A 24,338-nucleotide genomic window follows, 5' to 3' on the forward strand; every position below is an offset into this window, starting at 1 on the left:
TGATGTGTGAAATTTATATACGGAGGCAGGAGAGGACTATTAACCTATAAGATCACATAACCCTATCTAAGTGGCTGATCAATAGTGTTATGTTCTAAAAATTAAGCAGAAAATTGAGTATTATTCTCAATCAACTTATCTTATGGAAATTATTGGTTAACACACACATTTAGACTTTAGCCGACATCTTTCTGACACATGCATTACCAGCGGTTTTAACCCCCCAAACTACCGTCGCTAATGTGTTTGTCTGATCGACCCTAATCTGCATGTCTATGTATAAGAACCTTATCTTAAACATTACTAGTCTAAAATGGAGTTATGATAATCTCATACTAGTTAATTAATGTGTAGTAACAAGGCACACAGCTGATCAAGGGTAGTATGATTTAGCTAGCCTTTTTAATTAGTATTGAATGTAGTGTTAGTATTTTTACTGATTATAATAGTTAAATTCAATGGAGTTGCAGATTTCATGAAGGTTTAATTCTAGAGCGTGTCTCCATACCAGTAAACAATGGTTTATCAGCAGTTTAGCAAGTTAAATTCAAAATAAGGCAGATATAGAGAAAAGGGGAAGATCTATACATGTTTTTCATACAGTAATATAATTGGATTCAAAGAACAGAGAAGAAAAGGGGAAAGCACAGAAATTGTTAGAGATTTGGGTATGATAATCCTGGATAACTTCGAAAATCGTGTTTGCACACTTTCCGAACAAAGTATTTCGACCCTATTCTTGTCTGGGTTCACGAAATCCTTGTTGGGATAATTTTGAAGATCAATCTGCTTCAGCCAGGGGCTCCGCCCCTTGGACCCCGGTTCGTATTCGCGGTCAATTATGCGTTGGCTCACCGAGCGTGCACTCCGCACTAACCTGACTCGATTCCGAGCCTAACGCGTAATTGCATCAGCCTATAGTAGATCACATTACTACTAAAATACATTGATGATTCTAAAATCACCAACAAATCCCCCCATTTTAGTGTAATCCTTGATCTACTCTGTTCATAACACACAGATATAACGATCAAACAAATGCATAAATGAAAATATCTTGCGATTGAATTTCCACTTTAGTACAAATACACATTCCAAATACTCGAGAATCGGGGTGTCTTTAAAGATTGAACCCGTCAACCCATTTGAATATCTAAAGATACTGTTGTTGAAAGGTTTTTACCACAACTACTTTCAAATCTCTTTCAAGATTCAATTGTAGTATAATAAAGGGTTTTTATCGTCCTCAGGGAATTGGAAATACAACGCCGTTCTTTAGTGAAAATACTTAAGCAATAAGTACAAGGAGTGTTTCGGTTGATTGTTTTGAGATTTGTTTGCAAACATAAAAGAAAAGCTGTAATGAAATGAGTTGTGAACAAGTTTAGAAAACAGTTGGAATTGGATTTCGCCGATTAACTTTTCAGTATCCTTATGATTTCACATATAAATTACTTCTTATGTTGGATTTCATCATATCATTTCTTATCCTTTTCACAGTTCCCTCATAAAAAGGATTATCACCTATCCTCACTTTCAAATAATCAATTCCTTGAATAAATTAGAAAATAAGTTGTTTTAAGCTTAGATATTTCTTGACTAATGAATTCCAATTTCATTCCTAAAACTGAAACTCACTAGATGATCTTATCTATTTCAGAATCAAAGGAATAGTTTCCACCATTCAATCAACTCCAAAATCAAGCTTTAGTTGATCAATCTAAAACTAGCATGAAGAACAAGACAAGATCATTGAAATCAACACATAGGAATATAAATTTATATATGAGAATCAAGTTGGATACATTCAAGATAAAAGACTACATCCAACCCCAACACAAGAAGTTTAGCTATCCATTTTCATGGAAGCTTAAAGCTTACAAGAGAATAGAGAAGATGGAGAAGATCCGTGCCGTCGTCGGCGTGTCCCCAGCTCAACGGAGGGTGCGAAAGCTCTCAATCTCCCTTTTCTTTCTTTCTTCCTTTGTGGGTTTGCTCTTTCTTCAAGTTCTGGTTCTCCAATATCCTTCCTGATGTGATTTTTTTGGCTCTTTTATATTAAATTCGTGTACAGGGTGCTGAGCATGTTTTCTGGGCGCTCAGCACCCTGATTCCTTCACTGATGGGTTTTGCCACCGCCCTAATCATGCTGAGCGCACTTTTCATGTGCTGAGCGCATTTTGCACAGATTACCCTATCTATTGAAAAGGTGCTGAGCACCTTTAAAGTGTGCTGGGCGCCCTTTTGACAGAACTTCCATTTTCCTCTTCTGTGGCAATGGTGCTGAGCGCTCTTCAAGGGTGCTGAGCGCTTTTTTGACAGAAGCCTTCAAAACTATCCACTTCTCTATCAACTCTGGTATTTCTTCCTAATCACCTTCCTACACCAACAATTGAGATTGGAATCATATATAAAACATCTTCTAAATCAAAACTCTCATTTCTATAAATTCTAATCAAAATGGGGTCAATTTGCAAGATAATTTCCATAAATCACATAGATAAGTGCCTTAATAACAATGGAAAACAACGTAAAATTGGCACTTATCAACTGTACACATATGTTTCTACAACACTCTACTATTCATACTTGACACTTTACAAGCCATGTGTCTTATCCATTAATAAGCATATAGGAAGCCAAGTCCAAGCTTCTTGAAGCGGCAAAACTTCATGCTTACATAGGTCATCCTTTTAATCTTGCACCTGCATTTACAATTTTCAAAAGAACCATTAAGAAGATATACTTCAACCTAGCCATCACTTGCAGGTCTGAGCACATACCTTGGGAAGATAAACACAAGTGCTCCAATCTCTAACTATGATCTTTCCACATTGAATTCAGCTTCTAACGTTGTATTAGAAGGGAATTGGGTATAACATAGGTAGTAGATTTAAATGGACTTTAATCCCATTCCAATTACCGACTTCTTCACTAAGTCTCTAGCTAACCCCTTCGTCAAGTGGTCAGCTAAGTTTTGTTGCGACCGAACAAACTCAATGGATATCACCCCATTCAAGATTAATTCCCTAATCATACTATGTCTAACACCCAAGTGTCTAGACTTTCCATTGTACATTTGACTATAAGCCTTGGCCAATGTGGCAGCACTGTCACAACGGATAGAAATTAGTGATATCGGTTTAGGCCATAACGGAATCTCATATACCAAGTTTCTTAGCCATTCCGCTTCTTTACCAGCAGCAGCTAATGCTACAAACTCTGATTCCATTGTAGAACTAGTTATACATGTTTGCTTCTTGGAAGCCCACGAGATGGCACCTCCCCCAAGCAAGAACACACAACCACTTGTAGAGGATGAGTCTTCAACATTATTTATCCAACTAGCATCCGAATAACCCTCTAATACCGAAGGAAATCCCACATATGACAATCCATAATTCATAGTACCCTTCAAGTACTTGAACACCCTAGTTATCGCATGCCAATGATGTCTACTAGGATTACTAGTAAATCTGCTCAACTTTCCAACCGCAAAAGCAATATCCGGTCTAGTGCTAATCATAGCATACATCAAAGAGCCTATAGCTCTTGAATATTCGAGCTGATCCACAGGTTTACCTGTATTTGACATAAGTTTTTCACTCGGATCCATGGGAGTACTAACCGGAGAACAACTTTCATGATTAAACTTCTTGAGTATTTTCTCAATGTAATGAGATTGCGTAATTACAATCCCCTTATTCTCCCGTTTAATCTTAATACCAAGAATAACATCCGCTTCTCCCATATCCTTCATGGAGAACTTTGATGACAAGAAATTCTTTGTTTTATCAACTTGATTTTGGTCCGTGCCAAAGATCAACATGTCATCCACATATAGACAAATAATAACTCCTTTACCGGATGTATCAAATTTGCTATATACACATTTGTCAGCTTGGTTTAGAATAAAACCACTAGACAAAACAACCTCATCAAATTTTTGATGCCATTGCTTCGGAGCTTGCTTCAACCCATACAACGACTTAACTAGCTTACACACCTTATGCTCATTACCAGGCATTACAAATCCTTCCGGTTGCTTCATATACACTTCTTCTTCCAAATCACCATTCAGGAATGTTGTTTTGACATCCATTTGATGGATCACTAGATTGTGAATAGCCGCTAAAGCAATCAACAATCTAATAGTAGTGATACGAGCAACTGGAGCATAGGTATCGAAGTAATCAATCCCTTCCTTCTGTCTAAAGCCTTGGATTACCAATCTAGCTTTAAACTTGTCAATTGTACCATCGACTTTCATCTTCTTTTTGAAGATCCATTTGCAACCCAATGGTTTACAGCCTGGTGGTAAATCAGATAATACCCAAGTATTATTTTCCATGATAGAACTCATCTCTTCATCAATTGCTTCTTTCCAAAAAGCAGAATCTCGAGATTTCACAGCTTCATCATACGTTCTTGGATCCTCCTCTATACTATAGCAATAATAGTATTGATTATCAATCTGATCCTTTGATCCCTCAACTAAATATAATTGAAAATCCGAACCATAAGATTTAAGTTTTCTAGCTCTTTTGCTTTTCCGAGGTTCGAGTGTCTCACTAGGTACATCAGTTGAATGATCATCCTTTGTAGGTTCATCCGACTTAGATATAAGGTCATTTGGTCTAGGTATAGAAGAGAAACAATTCTCATCAAATATGGCATCTCTTGATTCTATAATTGTGTTAATAGAAACCGAGTCATTAGGTTCTATAACATAGAACCTATAGGCTTTGGAATGTTCAACATATCCAACGAAGATGCAAGCTACACTCTTTTCACCCAAAGTTTTCCTTTTAGGATCCGGGAGTCTAACCACAGCCCTGCAACCCCAAACACGTAGAAATGTTAAGTTGGGTCGTTTCTTATACCAAAGTTCATATGGGGTAGTCTTGTTCCTTTTATTAGGAACCCTATTTAACAAATAGCAAGCCGTTAACATGGCTTCTCCCTAAAACCCTTCACTCAAACCAGAATAGGATAACATGGCGTTCACCATTTCTTTAAGAACTCTATTCTTCCTTTCAGCCACACCATTTTGTTGAGGTGTATAAGGTGCCGTAGTCTCATGAATGATTCCTACGGATTGGAAGAATTCAGGATCATAATATTCACCACCTCTATCCGTACGTAATGTTTTAATCATCACATTCTGTTGCAATTCAACTTTAGTTTTATAAACTCTAAATTTATCTAAGGCTTCATCTTTAGAATGCAACAAATAAACATAACAGAATCTAGATGCATCATCTATGAAAGTGACAAGATACTTTTTATGTCCTAATGATGGAGTAGCATGCAAATCACATAAATCACTATGTATCAATTCAAGTATGACAGATTTCCTTGTTATGCTTTTAAAAGGTTGCCTAGTAATCTTTGTTAACATGCAAGTTTTACACTTTTCTACATTTCCATCAAAGACAGGAATTAAATCATCTTTAGACATTTCAAGCATTCTTTTATAATGTACATGTCCTAGACGAGCATGCCATAAAGAAGATTTAATAACATTCGAATTGGTCATAAATACAGAACCAGAATCATTAGGAACTCCATTCAAATTCATCATAAACATACCATTATTATAATATCCAAATCCTACAAACACACCAGACTTTGATAATACATATTTATCGGATTCATACACTTGCTTGTATCCAAGCTTATTCAATACAGGACCAGAAACTAAGTTCTTACGTAGTTTAGGAACATACAAAACATTAAACAAAGTAATAGTTTTTCCAGAACTGAATTCTAACACCACGCTTCCTTTGCCTTCAACAAGATCAAAGTGATGATCTCCCATGTAGAGGACAGATCCATCTTCCACTGGAACAAAAGTCTTGAACCAGAAACGATCCTTGCAAACATGTGTTGTGGCGCCAGAATCAATCCACCACGCAATAGCATCATCCTGCACATAAAATGCTTCAGAAATTAATGAAACTGAATGTTTAATCAAAATATTCAAGTTATGAATTGATTTCTGGCCTTGTTCTTGGGATTGGTCCTTAGACCCTTTTCCCGAACCACTTGCATTCGCGTTATCATGCTTCTTTCCAGAACGGCAATCCCTCTTGAAGTGGCCTGTCTTACCACACTTCCAGCATTCTAGTTTCGGTTTCTTGTTAGAACCGAAACTTCCTTTGTTGTTCTTGAAAGCACGCTTCTTTCCTTTGTTTTTGTTGTTATTGTTCTTACTACCCTCCTCGATCATATTAACCGAGGGACCAGCAACTTCTTTTCCTTTTCCCTTGTCACTCTCCTGCGCTCTTAGAGATTCTTCTATGCGCAAATGACTTCCAAGTTGGACCAAAGACAGTTCGTCTTTTCCATGCTTCAAATTGTGTTTGAAATCCTTCCATGAAGGGGGCAACTTGTCTATGATACTTGAGACAGATATTGTTTCATCCATCTTCAATCCGTGCAGTGTGAATTGTCCAAGAATTCGTAGAAGTTCATTGTATTGTTCCATGACAGACCTTGATTCAACCATTTTGTAATTGTTGAAATCAGTCACCAAGAACTTCTTACTGGATGAGTCCTCTACCATGTACTTGGCTTCAAGACAATCCCACAATTCCTTTGCAGATTCCACATTTTGATAAATATCGAATAAAGGATCAGACATACCGTTAAGAATGTGTCCTCTGCATATGTAGTCGTCATTCTCCCACTTTGATCTGCTTCTTATATTTTCTACAGTTTCTTCCTCCAGAAGTTCAGGAATCGGTGTAGACAGGACGTATACCACCTTCAATGTTGTCAACAAGAAATGCATCTTCTTCTGCCAACGCCTGAAGTCTTGTCCTTGAAACTTGTCCAATTTCCCGAACTTAGTAGTCATCTCCTTGACAGCGCCTTCTCCAGCCATGATTATCAGAAAATACTTTGTTCGTTTGTTAGAGATTTGTGTATGATAATCTTGGATAACTTCGAAAATCGTGTTTGCACACTTTCCGAACAAAGTATTTCGACCCTATTCTTGCCTGGGTTCACGAAATCCTTGTTGGGATAATTTTGAAGATCAATCTGCTTCTGGCAATAGAGAACAGATCAGAAAGTAGAGAGCGATTATGGTTTTGTTTTTGTGTGTAGTTTCTTTAGGCTGCAAGCAACCTTATATAGAAGGTTGTGTTTGCACGAATGATCACAATTGTTCCGAAAAGTCACGATTCTTCAAACAATTTCAAACTAGGGTCACAACTGTTCAGAAAAAATTTCGAACGGGGCGCTGCCCCGCACCCAGCGGGACCCCAGCCAGGGGCTCCGCCCCTTGGACCCCGGTTCGTATTCGCGGTCAATTATGCGTTGGCTCACCGAGCGTGCACTCTGCACTAACCTGACTCGATTCCGAGCCTAACGCGTAATTGCATCAGCCTATAGTAGATAACATTACTACTAAAATACATTGATGATTCTAAAATCACCAAAAGAAATGAAACAGAACATAACTTGTTGGTTATCTAAGTGGAGCATACTCACGATGTGAACAGAAAACTAATCCTGTCCTTTAACAAAATAAGATTGTTAACTTTATTAAAATAGTACTCCCTCCGGTCCTATTTATAAGCATGAAAGAGAAGAAAAACCTTGGTCCTTTTTATAAGAACCAAATGAAAGTTTGAGCTATATTAATTAATTTTTTCCAATGATGCCCTTATTAATTCTAACTTGTAAAATGTGTCTCATTAATTATTCTCTCTCTTTCCCACTTTCCAACACTAATAACAAAGGGTAATTTTGGAAGTTTATTTTGATTTAAGACAAATTTAATGCATTTTATCTAGTTTAACTACATTTCTTAAACTATGTGAATTTTTTTTTTGTTGCTTATAAATAGGACCGGAGGGAGTAATGCGTTATGATTTCGGTACAATATCCAAATAAGATAAAAACCATTATCCCTATGATGATAAGTGGCATTAAATCCTGAAATCGTGTTTATTCTTTGACATAGTTGATGAGGGACAATGCACATAATGGAATAAATTTACTGGAATAAGTGAATGCAACATGTCTATAACATGGTTCCCCTGTCACCTCATCAGATAGTTACATACCTAAGTTGGACAGGAGACGAGAGAAAAAGAAACAGAGCATATCATAAACTCCTAAACATTATATATACACTTCATTTTTATATTTATCTCTATATGTTATGTGTGTATCACATTATATCATACTATCATATCAATTATTTTCACATTAATTTAGCTCAGGGGTGTGGGGAAGCTTTTGATAGTTGTTTGACGTTTGTAGCGATTAATGTATCATAAAAAAAAACCCAAAAATAAAGTCAGCACCCCCACAACAAAGACAGACACGTGTTTATTGATTTTTTTGTACAGTACTACTCCCTCCGTCCCTAATTATAAGCTATTGAGACTTTTTTGTGTCACTAAATATAAGCTAACCTTGCAAAAGTTAATATTTCTTTCCATATTCACCCTTGCATTTATTGATAGTGGAGCACCACCATTAGTAGTACAATGATGAAAAAGTGTTATCATAAATAGGGGTAAACATAGAAAGTTGTACATTTTTTTTGAAAACCAATGCATTAATTAAGGCTTTCTTAATAAGTGTGATTTTTACAACTTTAGCTTATAATTAGGGACGGAGGAAGTATATTTTTCTCCTCTGAGCCTGACTCAACTGGATCATCGACTGACTCAAGTCCCGAGGGGACACCCTATTCATGCATGCAAAATTGCAGGCCCTCACAGTACTGCTGCACTCATCAATGCACATGGGACCCCTTACCTTACCTTTTCTCTAAACTCCATTTAACCTTTTTTTTCCTTTTATTTTTCTCTTCTTCTAATTTTTATAAATAATTTCAATTTTTAAACACACTGATATTTTACTTACAACTTGTTTTCTTATTTCTCTTTATTTAATAAACAAGTTAGGCTCCCATAAAATTAATCAACTAATTACTTGATTCCTCTTAAACAAGGTTTTGAATATAAGTTTTGTGAATGGAAAAAACTTCTGTTTGGAGTTAATCCCACCATAATGTTAATGTTTCCGGCTCGAACAGTATTATCTTCGAATGAGGACACCTGTCTTAAAAAAAGTTCCCATAAAAGGGAAAATACAATTTCAAACCTAGAGAGACATTTATCAGAAAAAAGTCAAAAAAACAACTGCTCCAATCAGATACTACATTTTATTATCTCTCATTCCTCTTTTTGGTACATCTGAAAGATAAATTGCGCCCGTTAAGATGCGATAAGAAAATATTTATCTTCAACAAATGAAATTTTTAAAAATTACTATTGAGATAACAAATAATGTAGAAAAACAGGAAGTGTAATGATTAGCCTGAAGTGGGAATGGTGTTTTGCTATGCTTGGCTTCATCACAAACGGTCAATTCTTACACACAACACAATCATCTCATCTCATCTCGTCTCACCTTCACACAACAAGACAAAAAATCAGTGTTATAAAACTCGGACCGGACCGGCCGGTTCGACCGGTTGAACCGGACCCCTGACCGGTCCGAGCCATTTAATGGATCGGCCATGCAATTCAACCGGTATGAACCGGTTTGGACTGGCCGGTTCAGAGAATAAACCGGCGACTCGGCCGGTTTTTTATGAACCGATCAGTTTTTTTTTTCCTTTTCTCTGATTTTGCTTTTTTTTTCAAAACTGTTTTTAATGGTCAAACTGTAATTAATTTATATTTAATGTTAATTATTTGGTCAAATGATATTCAATTGAGAGTTATTTAAAAAAACTGTCATAGCTAGGACTTGAACACAGGACCTGGAGGGAAGAAAGCTAATCCAAATTTCCACTACACCACTTTGCTTCTTGTTAGGAAGAATGCATATTATTTTATATATATGATATACTAAATATTTTAAATTATTAAATTTTTTAATATAAACCGAGTCAAACAATCGAACCAATGACCCAGTGGTTGAACCATTGACTCATTGACCCAGTGTCTCGACCGAGTCGATCACCGGTCCGAGTCTGATAACACCGCAAAAAACTCCTCTCATTTGCTCCTAATGCTAATGTGCGCCTCCTCTCACTCCCTGCACTCCTCTGTTCTCTCTTCTCTTTCCTCTGTCTCTCTCTCTCTGACTCTGTCTTCACCGCTTCCACCTTTGATGTCTTGTTATACAGAGCAACCTTACCACTGACCACACTCCATTTTCAGTTCCTTTTTGTTTCCCAACAACTTTCTTAACAATCAAACAGCCTGAGATTTCTCATTACTACAACAATGTTGTTATTGTCATAGTTGCTTTCCTTTAGTTCCACCCCACAATTTTTCTTCCACCATCATTTTGATTTTTTGAGTGTGAACTAGCCAAGCTTAGTAGAATAGAAGAGCTTTTTTGATGTGCCCATGAAAAGTAGCAGTCAAAGTTGCATGCTTTAGAGGGAAAGTCTCTATCTTTGAGGATAATGTAGCATCCCCTTTGTGGGTTTAGGGTTTAGTTTCACTTTGTCTCTTGATCACTCAGTGTTCTTACATGATTTGAGCTTTGAAGAACAACAACAACAAGATGTTTGGTTTCTCTCGTAGGCACATGAAACTTGGCAGGTGGAGATTTTTCCCATTTTCATTGTTTCTTATGGAATTTGAGAGAGCTCTTTACAGTGTTGATGTTTGTTGTTGTGGCTGTGATGTGTTTAACTCAGCAGATTGAAGGTTCAGCTTTCTGACAATACCCAGGGAACTAGAAGTCCTGTGAGGCACCACAAGAGAAATGGAAACTCCAATGTAAGTTTTTTAGTTTCATTCCTTCATTTCCTTGTGTGGGGTTGAATTTGAACCTGTTTTGTGTGGCTGCTAAGTTTTTAACTTGTTTCAGGGTGATGGAGTTGGGAGGACTAGTGGTCATTCTCCTGAGGAAATTGATTCTGCTGCACCTGAGATTAGTGTCAGTACACCAGGTAGCTCAGAGAATTGGATGGTGTTGTCACTTGCAGGGGATAAGCCCACTCCTAGATCCTATGTATGTAATTCTGTGATTCTTTTTCATTTTATTTATTTGGTCATAGCTAGTTTTGTGGATGTGTTATGGCAAAATACTAAACTATAGTTCATTGTGAATAGCATGCAGCAGCTGTTATTGAGAATAAGATGATAGTGGTTGGCGGCGAATCTGGGAGTGGATTGTTAGATGATGTGCAGGTGAGAGAACGTTTCTAGTTTTGTAATTTAGAATTATATGGTTGGGAGATTGTTGTTTGTTGTTCTGTATTAACTAACTAATTATGATCTGGATATTATTCATTTTGTTTTCAGGTGCTTAATTTTGACACATTTTCATGGACCAAAGCATCGTCTAAGCTTTACTTATCACCAAGTAGTCTGCCACTAAAGATTCCAGCTTGCAAGGGTCACAGTTTGGTACTTCAATCTATCCATTTAGCAGTTTTTTTTGCACTTTTAGCAATAAATTCTCAGAAATGGGACACGACCAGTCAAGTTTTTTTTTGGGATTGACATTAGTATTCTCATTATTTTTAGCACAACATTGTTGTATTGGTGCCTGAGATGGAGTTATGTTTTGATTATCTTTTTCATCGCAAACAGATTTTTTTTTGTCAAGGAGAGAAAGACATTTTTGATTGTGCTGATGTATAGTTTCTATCTACAGTTGTAAACATTCCATTATGATCTATTCCATTCTGTTCCCCTCTCCATTAGATATCCAAACATAGTTGTTAGTCTTTTTATCATTGTATGCGTTCATAAAGTTAAGGCCTTGCATAACATAAGGTTCCGGAGAAAGTTGCAAGAATGAACCAGAAAAAAGAGAGGGGACATGATGAAAATTTATGCATGATATTGAAAATTTTCGACCTCCAACTTTGAACGTAAAGTTAATCAAAAGAATTCCAAGATATATGTGAGAAAGAATAACAAGAAAATGACACTGTTCTATCCTAAAAATCAGAGGAAAATTGGCCAGGAACACTGTTGAAAGTATGTGCTTGATAGGATTCACCAGGACTTTTCTGATGTGCTCTTATACTTGAGCTTACTTCAGTTTTGTTATGCTTCCCCTGAACTGGATTCATATCAACTAATGGTCTTCTGTTTTAAGTTTACGCCTGATAGGATTTATACCAATCTAAATTCATTTTGCTTGATGATACTTTGACCAGATTTCTTGGGGGAAAAAGGCACTTCTTGTTGGAGGGAAAACAGACCCGGGAAGTGACCAAATATCTGGTTCAGCCTCATGTCCTTTACATATGTAATAGCGTTGTCCTGATTCATGATGTGAAATTGTTCTAATAATCTTTTTGGTTTTTGTAGTATGGGCTTTTGATACAGAGACAGAATGCTGGTCACTCATGGAAGCAAAGGGAGACATACCGGTAAGAATTTCATTTGATGAAAGTGCAAATACCTCTGTTTTAGGAAGTTGATCTTGAGGATTCTTTCTCTAGATTTTAGTCATTCAAATGTTAAGGCATGTGCTACTGGACTAAATTTTCATATGTTTCCCTATCATATTACTTAATATTCCCTTTGGTCCTCCTAACTTCCTATTTATAAGTCAGTTTCAACTTTCAACTAATTCACATGAATTACGAAAATTAGTTAAGATTAGTTATTAGACTCAAATTTATCTAAAAATATGTAAACTTTCCTACCCTTATTGAAAAGCTGAAAAAATTATTGACGAGTGTTAGATAGTGCTTCATAGGTATTTAATGATACATGAATCTAGAACATGACTTATAAATAGGAACAGAGGGAATAGATCGCAAATCATGAAGATTATTGAAAAATGTGTATTCTCTCTCTCTCTCTCTCTCTCTACCTTAATAATTCTCTATCAACTAAAATATGTTTAACAAGTTTGCAATAGATTTTTTGTTGTTGAGGATTGCCTAGTGGACGGAACAGTTTTTTTTGTTTGTTTTGATTACATTGATATTTTCATGCATGAAGAGGATGTGATTATCACATCACATTTGAGCACCTATTTGTCAAGAAGACATGAGCTCAAACAATTCCAGACAAAGAACCAGGACTAAAATCGTAATTTAATTTCTTCCATCAATATCTCTCTAGGAAGTACTGACCAATGATTTTGTTCTTGGCAGGCTGCTCGCAGTGGTCACACTGTTGTTAGGGCTAACTCTAAATTAATATTGTTTGGGGGAGAAGATGCTAAAAGGAGGAAACTGAATGATCTACATATGTTTGATCTCAAGTCCTTGACATGGCTTCCACTTCACTGCACGTAAGTGCCCATAGGCCTTGTTGTGATCATTTTCTTAAAAAATGGTTCAAAAACAAAAGTTTGGTATTCCATGTGAGTATCTACGAGTAAGCACCTGGTATAAATGTTTCATTGCATTTGAATTATGTTAATTTGACGTTATGATACTCTTTCATTCTACTACCTCCTAAAATATTATATTACTTACAGGGGAACAGCACCTTCTCCAAGATTCAATCACGTAGCAGCACTTTATGATGGTAAAATTCTTCTTATATTTGGTGGAGCTTCAAAATCCAGAACCTTGAACGACTTGTATTCACTTGACTTTGAAACGGTGTGTGAACTCTCTATACGGAAATAAGTGAAAGTTATTGATTTCCATTTTCCAAGATAAAGATAAAAAATTCATTCATTATAAATTTGATGAATATATCTTTTCCCTCAGATGGCATGGTCAAGAATAAAGATACGGGGTTTCCATCCATCACCTAGAGCCGGTTGTTGTGGTGTTTTATGTGGCACTAAATGGTATATTACAGTGGGTGCAAGCAGGAAAAAACGTATGTTTTCTTATGAAGATGCATTTGACAGTTATGTCAAGTTTACTTTTTGAACTTATCCTTTTACACTTCAAAGGGAAACCTAGTGCTATAAAGCTTCTACCATGATGAGGTCCAAGGGAGGGCCAGACCCAGTGTGGGTCTGTATGTAGGTAGCTTTACCTTCCATTTGTAAGATGTTGGTTCCACGATTAGAACTTGTGACCTCCTAGTCACGCAGCAGCAACTCCAATCATTGCATCAAGCGCCCTTCATCCCATGCATAAATATAACTGATTTTGTTTTTGGTTACTATGTCACATTGAAGTTATTCCTTGTATCTTTGTTTCCTGTCATAATTTCATCTATTAAGAACTATTGCACGTTTGATCAATGTAGACTTTGAGAGCATTCCTTGTATTTTGAGTTTCAAAATTTTGGCAACTTTTAAAATTGGGCAAATCATTGAATCTATGTTCCTTGAGAATGGAGACCCAACACTTATTTTGAAAGATCAAATTACTAGGAGATTGATTCCAACTAAAAGAGACAGAAGGATAAAGGATTGTATATGAATCAGCAAACAAGCATGAGATTTTAAAGTAGGTTTTAAGTTATCACTGGATTGGTACTGCATTGCTATTCTCTGCAACTTAGTTCCACTGCTTGTATCACTACTTGTCTGTTTCACTCTTGTTATATTCTTTATATTCTATTTCTTAAGTTTTAATTTTCCCCAACGTTTTGCAGGACATGGAGAGACTTTGATATATGATATTCTAAAAAGTGAATGGTCTGTGGCAGTTGCTTCGCCTCCGTCTTCTATCACTACCAACAAGGTGAACTTTTTATTTTCCCTGTCACATTACCTATCATTTATCTGCTGCTAGCCTCATGCTATTAATTTCACTGTTTATTCATTAACAATGATGTATTAATGGTAACTTTCCTTAGTGCATTCCATTTAGCCTTTCGAACTTGTAACTCAAATTTTTGTGTCAAGGTAGTGGGAATAAGTACTACAAGTTTTTGTTACATACAAGACTTCATTTGGCCTGTTTAATACAACTGATAAAATTCCTGTCTCATTTTTTGAATATGAAATCTTGGTTCAACCTATAAGCTGTTAAGCTCAACCTATAAGCTGTTAATTTTCAATTCATTGACCATGTATCTTCTTGATTATTAATAAAATTATTTCGATGCTTTACGTTTGGCTCTAGGAGTCCAACATATCCTTTCCCTCACTTTATACTAAATTTTATTTGATAGCAGATATTCTTAGTGTTCTTGGTCATGCTCTCCTCAAGATTGTTTGAAATCATTCTTATGATATCTGTTGTAGTAGCAGGGTTTTAGCCTGGTACACGTGCAGCACAAGGAAAAGGACTTTCTTGTTGCATTTGGGGGATCCAAAAAAGAGTCATCAAATCAGGTTTGGCTTAAATGTGTGAAGTTAATGTATTAGTTAGTTCTGATCGAACTTGTGACCTTCATCTTCACTTCAACAGGTGGAAGTATTGATAATAGAAAAAAATGAATCAGCACTGAGAAGACGGCTAACTGCTACCGAAGTTCCTGGATCTATACTACATGACAAACATCCATCACCAAGTGGATTGGCCTCTCAACGTAAAAATGGCTCTTCCCAACGTTTCATTGACCTTTTTTCTCAACACAATCTATCATCTGGAATTGGTCATGGTTCTGAAAGGAAGTCTCTTTCAGAATCCCTGCTTGTAGAAGATTCCAGCTCTCTCCCTACTAAAATCACCCTTGGCAGGCAATTTGATCATGATGAAGAAATCAACGCACATATTAGGATTGACAAGCATTCAGAAGATGAAAGTTCTTTACCTCAGGTAAAACAGAAATTCCCTTTAATCATATGCTTTAATACAAAATGCTTCTTTGACACCGGGAAGCCGTGGATACTCTGCTAATGTAATTTTGATGCATGTTGATTAACTACATATCCTAGAGGCTAGAACCCCCCCACCCGCACCAAGGTGGGTTTCAACATGCATAAATATACATAAGTTTATTCACCTCATCTGCTTGTTATTTTAACATTTAGAAGTCACAGGCTACAAGCTAATGGTCGTGATAAGCTGCTAATGGTGCCATCTATCACCCCTTCTCATTAATTGAATGTACATCTAAAGTGAACCAATTATTATGGTGTTAAGAATTTCCTGTCTCGAAATATGTGTACTATTCCATTCCTGATACCAACATTTGTGACCAGAAAAAAAATAAACCTGATATTTTAACTTATTATATGGTTCAGGCAGCAGATCATAGAACAAATCAAAATGGCTCTGGAAGTCAGAGGAACATGAGTGGAGCCAAGATCAACATGGAGGAGCAGGTGTTTGTAACCGGAAGTTCAAATCAACAAAATCTAGGTCTTGGAAATGTCATGCTAGAAAGTGAGGATGTGTCATTCCCTGAAAACACTAAATCGGGATCGCACTCTGCTGCTTCAAACATATATCATTATTACGAAACTAAAGTGGCTTCCCTGATAAGAAAATTCGGCATTCTGGAGGGACAATTGGCAGCTGCGTTAGCAGGCCGAGAAGCTTCTGAGAAAAGCTTAGCATCAGCTTTTAAAAGCAGGCAGGAGGTGGAGAAAAAATTAGCTGACACGCTGAAGGAGGTAGAATTACTGAGAGAGAAGGTAGCTGGTTCAGAGTTGGCTCAAGAAGAAGCCAACAACCTATCCAACATTGTCCACTCTGACAATGTAAGGCTTGAGCATGATGTGGCATTCCTCAAGGCTGTTTTAGATGATACACAAAAGGTATGTTTGGCACTTCATTTGATGGAAGTACTTGCATTCCTGTATAAAAGCCAATATTGAGTTGTCAATCTTAGTAGGAATTGCACTCAACAAGAGGAGTTCTTGCTGGAGAAAGAGCCAGGGCATTCCAATTACAGGTACCTTCATTCTTGGATTAATTACAAATCGTAGCCGTCTTTTATTCACATTTTATTAGTCCAATTATGTTGTTGAAATTGAGGAGTTCAGTATGTTACCATATTTGAATTTCTTAACCACATTGCCATCATTTTTGAGTGCACAGGTTGAAGTATTTCATCTCAAACAGAGGCTGCAATCAATGGAAAATCGAGCACCAACTCCGAGGAAGCCTTTTCATGTATGATGAATGAATGAAGGTGTTCTGAATGGTGAATGGATGATACCAATCAAATTCAGCAAAAATGATGATAGGGACAAAGCTCACTCCTTTCCTAGAATGAGGACAAAGTGAATGCATAAGACAAGACACGGGCATTTTGAGTTGAAGACTTGGACAATGCTTGGTTCTCAAAATGAAAGTACGAGACAAAATTGGATCCGCACTACATTGTTTGATCAAGTGCACCATCTTCCACGGTCGTAATAGAAGATTGTGAAACATAAAGAAAGTGGAGATATTATTAGTTTATAGTTCATTGATCTCAATCTAGTTGAATTGTGATCAATTTAATAACAATTATATATACATTTTGTAATATTATATAATATATAATTAATACCTCTAACTTGTGCAATGAGGTGTCCGTGAATTAGAGAGTTACAAGAACTTATTTTTTAAAATAAAAATATAAGATTCAGTAACATTTTTTGGGCGGGGCATAAATTTGCCTCCACCCATTTGAGTTGTGCACATGATGAGTGCATTTAGATAAATAACAATTATTAAACGCTAGCAATAAGCACTTGTGCATGGATTTATTTGGGACACTTGTACAAGTGATTCCACTTAAAAGAAAAGCTCTAATAAGCTCTCAATATGCGACCTAAATCTTAACACTTAGCCAGACTGTAAAGAATAAATTTATACTTGAAATTTCACTTTGACTAATGATGGAAACAATTAAATGAGGAACTTTTACACATTGTTACAGAAAGTGAGAGAAGTGTTTGTAATACTCACTTAAATTAAACTTGTCACTAAAGATGACAGCTTCAAAATAATCTTACAATGGAGATAACAGATGCCTCCAGCTTGGCCTTACCAACTGGAACTCAACCTTCTGGCCAAACTCCAACTCCAACCACTCATCCCACAAGATGCAATAGTTGACAATAATTTAATTTCTGTATTCTGATGTGAACTCTTGCTGTGAAAGCCAGGCCTTGTAGCCACCAAGGTAATTCTCACCCTACTGCTAATGCAGTCTCGACATTAAACTATTTCCATGAGTAATTTTCTCAGCATAACAGACTCCTTTGGACACTAATACACTCAGAGAAGTTCAGTCTCGTCTTGATCTCCGTCAGCATCTTCAACATCATCTTCATCTTCTTCAGGTGCATCAGGATCAACTCCCTAAACAGATGCAAAATCACAAATTTTAACTTCACTCAAACTTGTCCTCTCGTCATCAATGAAATTACACTTTTGGAGTAGACCATGGATCTACTTCAGATAAAAACTTACATATAATCCAGCAGTACAAACGATGTTTGTGATTAGAAGTTGAGAGAAATATAAATAAGGATAGATTAAAAACAACACTAATAATAATAATAAATAAGAAGGGCAAACCTTCATCTGCTTCTCTAAACGCTCTAAACCCCGTTTTGCTGCTTCGTTATGGGGATTTAATCTGCCATTTATGCTGTATGTTAGCAGCTTAATAAAATCATGAACAAAAAGTATGCAGAGGAAAGTTATATCATGAAACCAAATTTTTGTATGAAGGAAATATAAAATGCAAACCATGTCATAAACTAAAAAACACAGTACATGCTCTCCCACTTTAATCCATCCATATGGTGTGCATGCCAATTTACACCAAGTGATGCCAAACTAAATTCTTTTCTAACATGTTAAAAAAAGCAGAAAAGTGCACTATTTACACCCTGATAGATGTTTTCAGAATATGAGTCAACCTTAATGCAGCTTGATAATGTGACAAAGCCTCCTGCAGCATATTAGTGGCAGCAAAAACTTGTGCAAGTTTAACATGAAGAGAATCATCAGCCCAGTCTTTAAGATATCGCTCAAGCAGAGACACAGCATCTCCATTTCGCCCCTCAATAACATGGAGCTCAGCCAAAGCTAGAGCAGCTCCAAGGTAACCAGGTTCCAGCCTTAATGCAGACTCGTAGAATTTTTTTGCCTGTATGAAAAATGCGCGAAACTTCACTCATAAGAAAACAAAGAAAGTAGTCTACAATTACTTATTTTTTAAGAGCTGAGAACTTGCCTTTTCTCTGCCACCAGAATTACTGGCATGAACATCACCTACTAATTTTAAAGCCTTTGCTGATTGAGGCATTGCTTTCATTGCCTCTCTTGAAGCATATAAAGCCTCTTTAATTTTAGAGAGAGCCAAGTACGTATGAACCAACCCTGGAATATTCAGATTAATGTCAAAGTCTGTAAATTTTTACATTCACATAATTGGGAATTTGCAATGGATAATGGCAGGAGCAAACTTGAATTTCATTGCAGGCAAGAGATGCAAATCACGCAACTAGATATTTTTTACAGTTCAAATTAAACCTTGATATGAGCGTATGTCAGGCCTCAATTCTTGAGCTCCCCTGAATGCAGACACAGCAGCTTCTGCCCGTTTCATTGTCAATAATAGATGTCCCTGAATAAACTCAACGTGTCAGCTCAAATTCATAATACTTAAAGAGAGTAAATAGACCCCATTTGATCTGTGATGCAAAACCATTATATTACCTTTATTAGGTAGCCTGGTATGTGCCTCTCATCCATTCGGATGCTCTATTTACATGAAAAAGTAGTCAAATGTAAGAAATTCAGCAATAGATAAAACAATTGAGTCCATTGTGCATCAAATAAAAATACCAACCTGCTCAGCATATGATAATGCCCTTTTCTCATCTTTCCTTTCCCATAAAACAGATAAAGCTACAAAAACCTCTGGTCTTGCAGGATCAATACTCAATAAATCATGTACTAGCTTGTTTAGCTTTGAATATTCAGACTTCAGCTTTAGAAGCATTGCATACTCATCCATATATGTTATGATGTATGGATCAATTGATCGGGCCTGTGATCACCATATCATCAACATAATTATAAGTTAAGTAAACACATAAATAAGGAAGTTGGAAACAGAGATAAATCTATGAACTTAATAAAGTATAACTCCATATTACCTTCTCAAAATTCATTATGGCCTCTTCATTCTTTCCAATAATAGCCTCAACCTTCATTTAAAATATACATCAGGTTTTACTTATTATACAATCAATTCAAGGAATTTCTAGTGCAAAAGTAGTAATTAGAGGAAAGGAACCCCCACCTAGGGAAAGGATGCAATCCTTTGCCCAGGGGCTGCACTTAGTTAAAAAAATTTAAAATTCAAAAATTCAAACAGTCAACTCAAAGAATAATAAAGATATAACTAAGCGCAAAATCTGCCAGGTTGAAAGAGTATAGTACACAAGTTCTAAATCACTGCATAGTCTTACCTTTGCAATCTCAAGTAGTAAGTGTATATTATTAGGGAAACGCTGTAAAAGATCCGCATATAGTTCCAAGGCACCTGTCAACATTGGAACATAGTAAAATTGCATGTATCAGAGAAACATCACAGAAAGTAGTATAAAGCATGATAGAAGGTAGTATGAAGTGTGTGTGTGCGTGTGTTCGTTAAAATCTCGACCAGGTTTGATTAAAACTGAAGAACAAAAGTCTGATGCAGAAAAAATGAGTCACATGAACAATATAACAATTTACAGAAGGATTTATCATTTGTTAACTTTGGGTGACAGCAATTGGCCTCAGGATTATGCCCATAGAACACATTTTACCAATGGATCCTTCAGGTCCAACGGACAAGCATGGAACCATACTGACTACATATAAGATACAATATCTCACCTTTGTAATCATTTGAAGCCAAGCAACACTGAGCTTCAACGTAGCGCTGCAAAAGAAAAAAAGGAAAAAGTTAATCAAAAGTTGCAAGTTCTAAGGGTTCGCCTGGTAGTATACAAACACAATCCATGGAACAGATGATACCATATTTTCTTGTGCATGTTTTTATGGTGATTATCTTTAGGAATAAGATCTTGTGATATGGAATACATGCTCCTTTGGCAGTAACATTTAGATCTTATTTCCATCGCAACTGATAGTTATATTTAGATATGCATATCAACTGGCCAAGCTCAATACAATCTAATATACCACCAAACCATCAAAATAGTTTGTAATAATCTTTGTTAATTCAGTATACTAGCAGTCACCTTTTGTTACTTCTCAAGGATTCTTTACAGCATATATGCTATGCAGGGTAAGAATGATGCCATCTATAGAGGCTTATGTCTTATCATAAAAAGGAAAGATCAATAAACAGAAAAATGGCAGCAAGTGCCTTCCAAGCACGGTGACAAACAAGGATTTGAACTAATGTCTAATATAGTATTATGTAAATGTCTAATATAGTATATGTACAAACTTACTTGAAGCCAACGACTTGAGTCAATATGATCAGATGAAGCCCTCCCACTTCTATTTGGAGTCTGAAGTCAAATGTTTACACACCAATTATATCTCAAATTATTTCTAAACTGTACAAGTTGATCAACTTACAAAACTGGAAAGAAAAAAATCAAGATAAAAGGGATGAATCTGTATTTAGCTTCAGTTCTGCTTTTTATTACCAACTAACCTGAGGAAACAACGAAATGATGTCTTTTGCAGTAACTCCCAGTTCAGATAAAGCAGTGATAGCCTCAAGTACATAAGGACAATGTCTGGCAAAAAGACAAGTACAAAAGTCAATTTAAATCCAGTAGCAAATTAATAATACATCATATGAAAGATGAAAATGCACATACAAAAAGGAATCAAAGCATGTAGCCAATTCCACAAGTCCATAACACATTTAATACTGCCTAAAGGGAAAGCAAGCAGTAAGAATTCAGAAACGGAAAGGGGCTCCACAAGATGCAGATGATATATGAGCTTTAAGAGAATATGAGTGTGTGAGAGAGAAGTCAAGCCATCAACACATATGATATATGTAGGTTTTTCATGCCTCACCCCACATATAAGCAAATTTAAAATGAGGTTTTTCAACATAGGTGTACTAGACATCTGAAGGTAAGATTCTTGCCCTAATTTTATACCAAAATGTCATTCCATTTTCCATGCTTCTATACTTCAGCAGGTCCGTCAAGGACTCAATAACTAAGTCTAAGATACAAAAAAATTCTCTGGATGAACAAACATATAAAAGTTAATAATTGTAATTGATGTGAGCTAATTATATCGGTTCAAGCATAAGGATGCTGCTAGCAGGCATCACACCTGAAGGTTGAAGGTCAGTATTCAATGAAATATTGGAATTAGGAGGATTTTAAATTAATAAATAAATCCATAAAAGCACTTAAAGATAGCCTATTGGTGCCATATCAAAGGTTCACTTAGTGTATGAGAAATTTACCAACCTTAGACATTCTTTGTAAATAGCAGCAGCAGCTCGACTTTGTCTACAAATTCGATATAGCTTTCCTAATAACAAGTTCATTGCCAAATTTCTAGCTTTGACTGGAATTCCATCCATCTGTGATGAAAGTGCAACACAAACAGCTCATAAGGGATGACAAAAATTGAAAAGAAACCAAGAATGTAACGGCGAACGTCATAACCTTTGTTTCTCATTAAAAATGACACATTCAGGACTGACAAAATTCCATTGTTAATCCCTCAATAAATATAGAACTGGCCTTCCTTCACATGAAAATATAATAACGGGATTCCTTTTTTAAAAATTTAAGATAAACTGTTAGTTGGCAAGCACTCCAATGAATCGCGCCTGAGGAGAGAGAATGAGAAACAAACCTCAGCCAAAGCCGCTTTGTTCTCATTCAGAGAACAGTGACATGATGCAATTTTGAACTTGACCTGTTAAAGAGAGATTGAAAAGGAACCTTCATAAATAACCTACACAATCAAAGTCTTAAAAGCAAATAAACCGAATCCAACTAATTAGGTTCAAAGAAGCACATTACACCAACACACCTCATTCTCATTGATTACCGATACATTGCACGAATTTGGAGAAGAAGACCTGTTCGATGACAACGCAGTCCGAGAAGACGCCATGTTCTGTTTCGGAATCATCTTGTAGTGTTGCAAAGCTTGCTTATAGGTATGCTGCCCATAAACAAAAGATATGCTAATTAGTAATTAATAAGACTTCACCACTTCACTCTCTCACAAAGATATAACTTTTCAATCATCCATTTCATAAAGGGCATTGCTTCGGTATCCACCGAAAAATAAGAGGGTGCTATACCCTTTAGTTCATTTTTTACCATACCAAGGACTATATTGTAAAATTAAAAAAGTTTAATATGAAGAAAGGTACAGAACCTTTAAAGGGGTAGCAAAGAAATTGCCTTTCATAAAAGCCTCAACAGAATAAACTAACAAATAATCAATAGTTCACAACAGCAAAATGCAAAAGGGAGAAAGAAAAAGAGATAGCACAGTCTCTTACAATGGCTCTACGATACTCCCTTTCTTGGAAGAATGAATCACCAAGTAGCACCTGCACAATCACAAATAAATAACCAACCAACATTATAACTTCAAAAAAGTTGCAGAGATTGAAAATCATGGAATGAAAAAAAGGGTCATATTAATTTATGAAAAAAATGAAACTTTCAGAGACCAAGCTCTCAGTTTTGAGGTGAGGGGCCGATTCAGCATTGGCAGCAGGTGAAGAAACAAGAAAACAACCCTGTTGAAAACAACAACTTGGGATTAGACCCATCAACCTAAAAATGAGAAAGCAAGAATTTTTGATGTGGAATCGAAGAAGAAGAAGAGGGTTACGAGCATCTGAGCAGAGTTGTAGAGGCCATGGTCGAGAAGAGTGGCGATTTGATCCTTCGGAACTTCCATTGTTGTGTGGTAACACAAGGCGCTCTTGTATTTGAAACACTCTCTTTCTTTCTTTCACTCTGTTTCTTTCTCTTCTCTTCTCTTCTCTTCAATTTGCAATTCCCTTTTATTTATTTATTTTTGTCTAGGTATATATATAGATTTGAAATTTGATTATATTAATGTTTCCCAAAAAAATTCAGAAAACATATTGGCAAAATTTAAATTTAGAAAAAAATAAGAGTATATGGAATCAATTTTTGTATCCCTTAAAATTTTATAAGATAATGGTACTAGTCCAACTTAAAAAAAAATTGTACAAATAAATATCTATGCAAAATGAGTTGATTTTATAATTTAGTATGAAAGATACCATATGACACTCACTAATCTATGAGATAAAGGCTAGAATTAGGCTATTTCAATTTAACTAGTTTTCTTCTCTTCTCTATGATATTCTCACTCATCCTTGATTTCAAGTTGTGCAGATCGTGTGTGTGCTCCTCGTGCAGTATATAGCAACACTTTAATAAGTTTAATTACCTTCATAGTGTGTTAATTAAAACTTATTGCTAATTAAATAATTTGTATAACATGGTGTTAATACTCAAATTTTGAATCTAGTTGGATAAAGAGAAGATTGTTGCTATGGCAAGAGGAAGAGCTTGGC

At 36.1% G+C, this 24,338-nt stretch overlaps 2 protein-coding genes across 4 annotated transcripts; one reads left to right on the forward strand and one right to left on the reverse strand.

Moving 5' to 3' along the window:
- The first annotated feature begins 10,066 nt into the window (after positions 1-10,066).
- On the forward strand, positions 10,067-17,493 carry LOC130722765 (acyl-CoA-binding domain-containing protein 6-like). 3 transcript variants are annotated; one of them, XR_009014093.1, is made up of 16 exons: positions 10,067-10,586; positions 10,685-10,766; positions 10,858-11,001; positions 11,103-11,180; positions 11,295-11,399; positions 12,161-12,227; positions 12,315-12,376; positions 13,112-13,251; positions 13,441-13,567; positions 13,679-13,793; positions 14,523-14,611; positions 15,124-15,207; positions 15,284-15,634; positions 16,063-16,578; positions 16,653-16,715; positions 16,862-16,924. XR_009014093.1 is itself a non-coding variant. In XM_057573597.1 (16 exons), the coding sequence occupies exons 1-16, from the start codon at positions 10,549-10,551 to the stop codon at positions 16,940-16,942; spliced, it is 2,139 nt and encodes a 712-aa protein (XP_057429580.1). In that variant the 5' UTR covers positions 10,067-10,548; the 3' UTR covers positions 16,943-17,493. The 3 variants fall into 3 exon arrangements, 2 of the variants coding, with proteins under 2 accessions (XP_057429580.1, XP_057429581.1); XM_057573597.1 differs by having other exon boundaries at positions 16,656-16,715; positions 16,862-17,493; XM_057573598.1 differs by having other exon boundaries at positions 10,688-10,766; positions 16,656-16,715; positions 16,862-17,493.
- Positions 17,494-17,615: 122 nt separating this feature from the next.
- Positions 17,616-23,787, reverse strand: LOC130722766 (anaphase-promoting complex subunit 7). The gene is made up of 18 exons (XM_057573599.1): positions 23,621-23,787; positions 23,457-23,525; positions 23,283-23,333; positions 22,802-22,936; positions 22,622-22,684; positions 22,228-22,343; positions 21,447-21,531; positions 21,238-21,297; positions 20,654-20,699; positions 20,242-20,315; positions 19,927-19,977; positions 19,617-19,817; positions 19,484-19,528; positions 19,298-19,391; positions 18,999-19,144; positions 18,682-18,911; positions 18,335-18,395; positions 17,616-18,115 (listed from the first exon to the last, which is right to left on the reverse strand). Exons 1-18 carry the CDS (start codon positions 23,687-23,689, stop codon positions 18,032-18,034), a joined length of 1,680 nt encoding a protein of 559 aa, XP_057429582.1. The 5' UTR covers positions 23,690-23,787; the 3' UTR covers positions 17,616-18,031.
- Between the last annotated feature and the right edge of the window lie 551 nt (positions 23,788-24,338).

Source organism: Lotus japonicus, chromosome 6 (genome assembly GCF_012489685.1).
Source record: "Lotus japonicus ecotype B-129 chromosome 6, LjGifu_v1.2".
In the NCBI taxonomy this organism is placed as follows: Eukaryota; Viridiplantae; Streptophyta; class Magnoliopsida; order Fabales; family Fabaceae; genus Lotus; species Lotus japonicus.